Below are 7,411 nucleotides of genomic sequence, written 5' to 3' on the forward strand. Positions count from 1 at the left end.
AAATGAAGGGCTTTTTTAGAAAACCATTAAATGAATGCATAACATAAAGTGCTGTGGATATTAAATCCATCTTAATTAAAGGAAATATTTGACAGAAAAGGTAAATAAATTAAAAGTACAAAATAAATGATCATCGTTTGATCCTGATACCAGAGCCACCTGAAAAAGGACTAAATTTTATCTCCAAAGTGACGACGCACAGGCTTCGTCGTTTTGTTTATTTGGTAATATATTCAGTTAAATGCAAATCTTGCTCCTGGATTCTTTTTGATGCATCTAAAAAGCTTTATTTATTTATTTATGCATTACTTGATGATTAGTTATTTATTCATTTGTTTTGGACATTTGTTTCCTCCAGAAACAAACACAAATGTCTTCTGGTTTGTTCAGTTTACACTCTCACCTTCATGTCACTCCAGGATTAAATCACTTTTTATTCAAACGGGTATCATTGGCAAAAAGTGTCGTTTAGCCCAAGATAATGTTAATGGTGTGAAACTGGATATTTCCTGATTCTATTGATCTGTTTGTCAAGCCAACAGCTGTCCGTGTATCTTTGTAGTTTTATCTTCAGTTTAACGAGCTCTGTTGGCCTCATGATCGACTCACTGATGAGTAACCTGAAAACTCGAGATTTTACCTCCAGACATTAGAAAGGAATGTGGATTTATCTCCCACATGTTGTTGTTGTATAACGATGATCACGACCACATGTCCTTCCGTGTGACTCAATTGACAAGTTTAAACCAAGTGACAACCTCGGGGGCTGAAACAGAAGCGGCAAAGGCTGCAGTTCCTCTGATGGCCATTTGAAGCTGTGTCCTGTAGCCCATACGTTTCTGTAGACCTCCAGGTTAAAATCAAGCTGGAAAAGGAAGCCAACGTAGAAGTTCTGCAGTTCCTCCAGAGTCCTCTATGTGTGTTGTTGGGGGAAACTTCAAAACCAGAGTTTTCGGTGGTTAACTTCACATTGGAAACGTTCTTGTCCTTCCCTTTTAGAGACTAACTGTGAGGGCCATTCATATGTGTGTTTATTGAGTTGTCCCTTAGTTTTACTTGAACTTTATGTTTTTATTTGTTTTTATGCCTGAAAGTGTGTGTGTGTGTGTGTGTGTGTGTGTGTGTGTGTGTGTGTGTGTGTGTGTGTGTGTGTGTGTGTGTGTGTGTGTTACTATTAAGGTGTAACAAGGAAGTCAAGAAACCTCATTACATGAGGCTCAGAGAAAATACTTCAAAGGACAAATATGGACAAAAACTCGCTGCTCTGTGCTGACCGATGGAAATCTCCACTGCTCTGCCCATCAGAGCAGAAATGATCTTTGTGTTTCCCCTTCCTCTCCACCTGCAGCTGCTCCTGCATGGCAACCAGGCTGAAGCTCAGTCCCATTTACGAGCAAAAACCTTCCTAAATCCTTCACATCTCTGCATGCTTTCTTGTAAAGTTGCCAAAAGCTGCCAAATGTTTGAGTGTTTTTATCTTCTAAAATTACACAGTGCAAAACTGTAAATGCAGAAACCACCTGTATTATCACACAGTGACTTTCAGTGGGACAAAAGCTGAAACTGAAAGGTGATTGATCCTCAGGAACAGTGAGTTCTGTTTGAGGTGATGGCAACACAAAGCTTGATAGCTTGATGTGCTGCAGGAGCACTTGCTTTTGTTTTCTGCTCTCCAAACAAAGGGCATGCAAGCAAAGTCTGCCAGCAGGTAAACATGCATGCAGAGTGTGCAGGACGCCACTGTGTCTGCAGACAGAAAGCACAAGGTTTACAGTACTAAAACTCTAGCACCACACCGCAGATTCATCTATGTGCAACAGTCTGTGGAGATTAGTGCAATACTCATGAAATCCCCTCTTGCTATGGAATATAAGAGCTCCCATGCACTCTTTGCATTAAACCTGATTTTTTTGTGACAATAATTGTTTAACGGTTCATAAGTGACAGTTAATAATTAAAATGTACTGTGAGATTTCTACATTTACGAGTGTTATTTCTCATTTTTTACATTTTACTACATGTCGCCTCTCGCCTCCTGCTGACGGCTGGTTTGTTTGTTCGAGGGTTTAATATTTAACTCGGTCACGCACGTCTATTCCTAACCAGCTGACTACCCTCCCTTCAGACCACAGGTCCAGTAACTGAGTACTGAACTGAGAAAACTGATAGGTGTCATCAAGCCTGTGCAGAGTCTCACTTGAAGCCGGGCAACACTCAGAGACTGATGGTCCGTCCATCTGTTGGTGTGCGCCTTTGAAGCTTGTCGTCTTCCGGATTCATTTTCTGCATTTTGCTTTTCTTGGACTTGAACAGAGATGGGACCTCGTACAGGAGGTAAGAACATCTCGCTTTACTTTCCAAACTCTGAACATGTGAGAAAAAAGAGCAGAGACCCCTACAGGAGCCATGACTCTCAGCAACGTCACAAACAACACACAAGATACAAGAAATTTAAAAAGTTGTAAGAAAGTCAAAGTTCAGAGCTTTAGTCTTTATTTATTTCTTTCTCTTTAGTTTCAAAGCTGCTTGTAATAAGTCAACAACAGCAACTTCTCAGTTTATCCCACATGAGCTGCTTTTCCATCAGTGGCTGGCAGATGGTTCTCCTGCATGTGTCACTGATGCAGAGTTAATAGAGTTCAGCTTGTCTGGTTAATTCTTATTATAACCTTTAAAAATAATGTTTCTTTTCCATTTTTGTCACGTGAAAAAGAATTGTCATGTTATGACTGCATGTACTGATGGATACTGACTTCTCACATTTACTTCACTACACGAGGAAGACAGTAAATTATTATCCTGCAGAGGAAGAACTGTGATGACTCAAAGGCAACCATTTCCTTCATGAAGCAAATAAACGCACTTTATTGTTTGACTGTCGTTTTCTTATCCGGGTGAATCTTCGCCGAGTCAGCCGCTCTTAATAAAACGACCTAAGCGTGGATCTGTGTGATCGTGTGAGACTCCACAAACACTCAGCATCATTTTGTGTTCTGATACATTTATGGAAATAAATAAATGGACATGACGAAACTTTAAAAAGTGACCCAGAGGTTTTGGGCAAAATCAGTTTTAACACAAATTATTACATATGTGATAAAACTGTTTGCTTCAACACATTAACAGTTTTACACCTCAAGTCATCAAAGACTGTAAGGGCGAGGGAGCAGAGCGGCCTACACTTTCTCACGCTCAGCTAATCGTGTAATGATCACGACCCCCGGGCGTCACATGTCAGTGGTTTAACCTCTTCACTCATAGCAACCTCAAGAAACGTTCCTCTGTCTACTATATGTTTTTTAATGTTGCTGTTAATGTTACAACTGTAACCACTCAAACTGCTTCTCCGTTCTCATGACAACTGCAGCAGAGCAAACATGGCTTCAGAGTCACGCGTAGGTTTATGTGCTACAAAGGGAGAAAACGAATGAATCGCCGTTAAACTCGTCTGGCGTGAATGTGCAGCAGCGGCGAGGCGCTCGTCACACTGCCTCGTCTCACAGCAGAAGGAACAACTCAGTCAGCACCATGAACTCTGTTAGCCCGGCTTATCTCTGCTATTGAAAGAAGCGTAGCTTCTTATCAAAGCATGTTTGAACTGAATTGTTGGAAGTTAAATTCAGGAAGTCAAACACAGAACTGGGTCAGCTTTAATCGTTATTATTGAAAACATGGGAGTCTCCATCTCATCACTTCAACACTTTCCTTCTGTCCAGGGCCAAGTTTTCCCTGATGGGTGGGGTAGTGAGGGAGAAGCATAAATACATGCATACACATCATATTATTACTACAATGTGTATATTTTCATTCATTTAAAGGTGGCTTATTGTGAATAATCCCCCTCTTGCCTCTGTATAATATCAGGAAATATCTCTGATGTGGTGACGTTAGGCACACGGCTCTGACTCACAAAGCTCAGCTGCTGTTCAAACCTGTGTGTGACCTGCAGATGATCCGAGCAGCGCTGGCCTAAATCGGCTCAGAGGGCAAAGAACTAAAATAACTTGTTTCAGGGAGCAAACTTTGAGATTCAACCAAAATGAATCATGCAGAGCTGCTCTAGTACATCAGAGCAGGAACTCAAGATGTTGATGTCAATATTCATTTGGTAAATAACTCAAATGTTTTCGCTGACATGTAAAATATAATCAACAGAGTATTAAGGTTATAGAAACTTCTTTGTCTCCATCAGTCACAGCATCCAAGGATGAGAAAGCTGTCACAGGTGGATGTGGCGGAGGTCATGGTGGAGGTCGTGGCGGAGGTCGTGGTGGAGGTCGTGGCGGAGGTCATGGCGGAGGTCGGGGAGAAGCCCGGGTGAGAAGCTGCAGTGATGGAAACATATACACCCGAGGACGAGTCGGTCTCCCCAGCACCTCCTCCTCCCTGGTGCTCTCCAACCCCAAATCTGGTAATAAAAATGCTGAACAACTGAAGGAAGGAGCAGCTTTAGACCTCCACACTGTCAGCGTCGTCTTTGCTTTTCCAAATATGGAAACCAAACTGCTTTTAGTCATAAAAATCTGCCAAATCCAACATGGAAAGTTACCCACTGTGGCGACTCCTTGTGAATAAGGGAGCAGCCAAAAGCAGCTTGCATTAAATATAAAATGTCTTTTACTTTTGTCTCAGTCCTCAAGAGACCAGTGAGCACAGAGGAGCTACAAGAACCAGGAGGACCCTACATCAAGAAAACCTTCACGGTAAATTCATTTTACACACTTCAAAGAGTTTTCTATCAAGCTGAGGTAAAAACTTGTAACATTTTTTTCACAGTACAAGAGAAAAATGAGCGAATGGGACACCTTCTTTCTTTAAAAATGCTGTTCTATTATTTCAATGTGAACATGTTTCAAAGATGATTGTGGATGGTGTTGGTGCTGGAGTGAGTGTAACAGGTGTCAGGAAAGACAAATGCTTCACAGGCTTCATGAACAAAACACTAGATGAGAACGACGATGTCTTTTTCTCACTTTCTGTGTAAAAGACTTTTGCATAGCACACACCCACATGTGTGACTGTCGTCTGCGTGTCTGCAGATTGTCGGTGATGCAGTGGGCTGGGGCTTTGTGGTCAGAGGAAACAGGCCGTGCCACATCCAGGCCGTGGAGCCTCAGGGTCCAGCTGCTCTCGCAGGGATGAAGGTAAGCGTGACAGGCCACGTGGCTACTGAAGGAAGCCCAGTCACAACCAAAGCAGTTAGAAGTAGAGGAAGAAGCTACTGCTGTGAATTTATGCACCAAATATCCTGATATTGTGCTGAAGAGATACAAGCTGAACTGTACTGTTGTTTGTACCACAACACGGTGATGGGCTGGCAAAATCCAACTCTGTTAAGGAACTGATGTTGATTTGAGCAGAGGACACTTGAAAAAGTTTGTACTTCCTGTCTCGTGTCCTGATCTGCAGGTTCGCCAGTTTGTGGTTTCAGTCAACGGCCTCAACGTTCTTGATCTGGACTACCGGACAGTCAGCTATCTGATCCTTACTGGGCCCAGAACTGTGGTGATGGAAGTAATGGAAGAGGCTGAAAACTGAAATTAGAGTTATGTGACCTACGTGTGCCCTGTTCCAGTTTTTCCTACAAAGACTGCAAAGATGCAACCGTTTGTTAGGAATTACACGGGAAGTCTTCTGTTTTTAAACTGTTGCTGAGCTGATGATGGGTGCGGTTGTTTTCAGAAGGGACACTTTTATATATTTGAAAGATGATTTTGCAAAATCTGAGTAGCTTCATCAGGAATGAGTCAGGCTGCGATCCAGAGAGTAGAGTTTATCAGCGATGTGCGATCGGATAAAGTGGTGAAAGGTTTCTATTGAAATGAATGTTCAGCCATGACGGATTTGTTCATACATGCACCGTGGACAGGATATTTTCCACAGTTATTTCTCCCGTGTAGCACACATGCTGCAGGGAATAGTCCAGTCCTGATACTTTAAACTACTGGAAATAAAAATGAGGCAAAGCTGCTGAATGCAGTGTGTAGGAGGCGGCACACATGGTGCCAGCAGTGCGTGGAATACTAGCTGTGCTGCTCAGACATCACAACAAGTTACTAGCAACAATGTGCTGGCTTTGTACTGTAGCAGCTCTTATATTATATCAGCTAAATGCATTCTGGCTCAATGAGTCCAACAAGAATAACAGTGGAAAGGAGAAAACGTTGGCTGAACGCGTTTATTTTCAGGCGTTTTGAGACACGCCTGCACGCCGTCGACTTTCACAGTGACTCCCAAAGTGACATGATGTTGACAACAGTTGTTGTCTTTTCTTACTGTGACGGGTTGGACTTTTAACCCCAGCGCCACCTCACTTCCTCGTCCACACACAAATACATTACTTACGTCCATCACAAGAGTGTTTACACACACCTGAACCCCCACGCCTGGAAACTCTTCCTGCTCTTTAGCCCTTCGTTGTGTTTGCCTTTCCATCTGCTCGTGTCTGATTCCCAGTAAAGAAGCTTCGAGTGTAGAGAAGTGTGAAGTAGATCAATTTAAACTTACTGACGGAGCGGCTGTAACTGCACTGCTTAGTTTTGAAGCCTCTCTAAAGTGTCTCTTATTCTTTTATCTTTTTATACCTGTTTTTATAACGTGCCTGTGTGAGAGAGAGTTTGTGGGATATGTAAAGCCTCTCGGCGGGCAGCACTTTGCTCTCTGCAGTTTGAAGGATCGTTGTTTAAAATACCAGCTGCTGGAGATTTTATTGAGAAACTGAATTTTTAAAATGTGTTTCACTTTTTCATTTTCCGACAAAAGAAATAATCAGTATTTAATGTGTAACTGTATATGTTACCTCTTTGCTTAATTATTTTGTAATTTGCTTCAAACTACTGTTCCTTTCTTTTATTTGTGCATGTTTAATTGCTTGCATTTCAGTTTCGTTGTGACTGTAAGTAAGCTTTAATTTTTTAATGCTGAATACAAATAAAACCCTTCAGTGACAAAGACAGGCTCTCCTGTTGTATTCTTTATAGTGATTAAAGCTCATTAGTTGGAAGACGTGTAACAGAAATGTTACAAAGAATGTTCTGAAAACATCAGACAAATTGTATAACCAGCCAGATTAATACGAAGCAAAATAAACCAAAGTATATTGATCGGTTTGAGCTTAACTGTCTGTTTCCAGTAACTTAAAGTCATCACAGATAATCTCATCCTCCCACTGATGGCTCGCATGTTTGCTCTGGTTTCTCTCACCATCACCAAACACGCCGCGTTAACGCTGACTAATAATTAACCGTTCATCTCAAGAGTTTCTTGGTTAAATGTAAGTTAGAAAAAAACAGCCAGTTCATAAAAACAGGCTTTAATGATCTCAGAGTTGCAGAATGTGCACTGCTGTTCCAAGAAGAAGTGATGTTACAGTCGACCCCGAGGAGCAAAGTTCACTGTCCTCTGTTTACTT

The 7,411-nt window shown here is 41.8% G+C and overlaps 1 protein-coding gene across 1 annotated transcript; it reads left to right on the forward strand.

Annotated features, from left to right (window-relative positions):
* The first annotated feature begins 2,168 nt into the window (after positions 1 to 2,168).
* On the forward strand, positions 2,169 to 6,235 carry LOC309699586 (DEP domain-containing mTOR-interacting protein-like). Its single transcript, XM_082522667.1, has 5 exons — positions 2,169 to 2,334; positions 4,193 to 4,411; positions 4,633 to 4,703; positions 5,040 to 5,144; positions 5,410 to 6,235. Exons 1-5 carry the CDS (start codon positions 2,316 to 2,318, stop codon positions 5,536 to 5,538), a joined length of 543 nt encoding a protein of 180 aa, XP_082378793.1. The 5' UTR covers positions 2,169 to 2,315; the 3' UTR covers positions 5,539 to 6,235.
* The last annotated feature ends 1,176 nt before the right edge of the window (positions 6,236 to 7,411 follow it).

The sequence above is a fragment of the Aulonocara stuartgranti genome, assembly GCF_965226115.1.
Source record: "Aulonocara stuartgranti genome assembly, chromosome: 22".
In the NCBI taxonomy this organism is placed as follows: domain Eukaryota; kingdom Metazoa; phylum Chordata; class Actinopteri; order Cichliformes; family Cichlidae; genus Aulonocara; species Aulonocara stuartgranti.

Bases quoted from the DNA above. Each gene is read 5' to 3' on its own strand.
- LOC309699586 (XM_082522667.1), top strand. The intron at 4,704-5,039 runs GTAAATTCATTT...GCGTGTCTGCAG, and splicing joins ACATCAAGAAAACCTTCACG to ATTGTCGGTGATGCAGTGGG. The intron at 5,145-5,409 runs GTAAGCGTGACA...CCTGATCTGCAG, and splicing joins CTGCTCTCGCAGGGATGAAG to GTTCGCCAGTTTGTGGTTTC.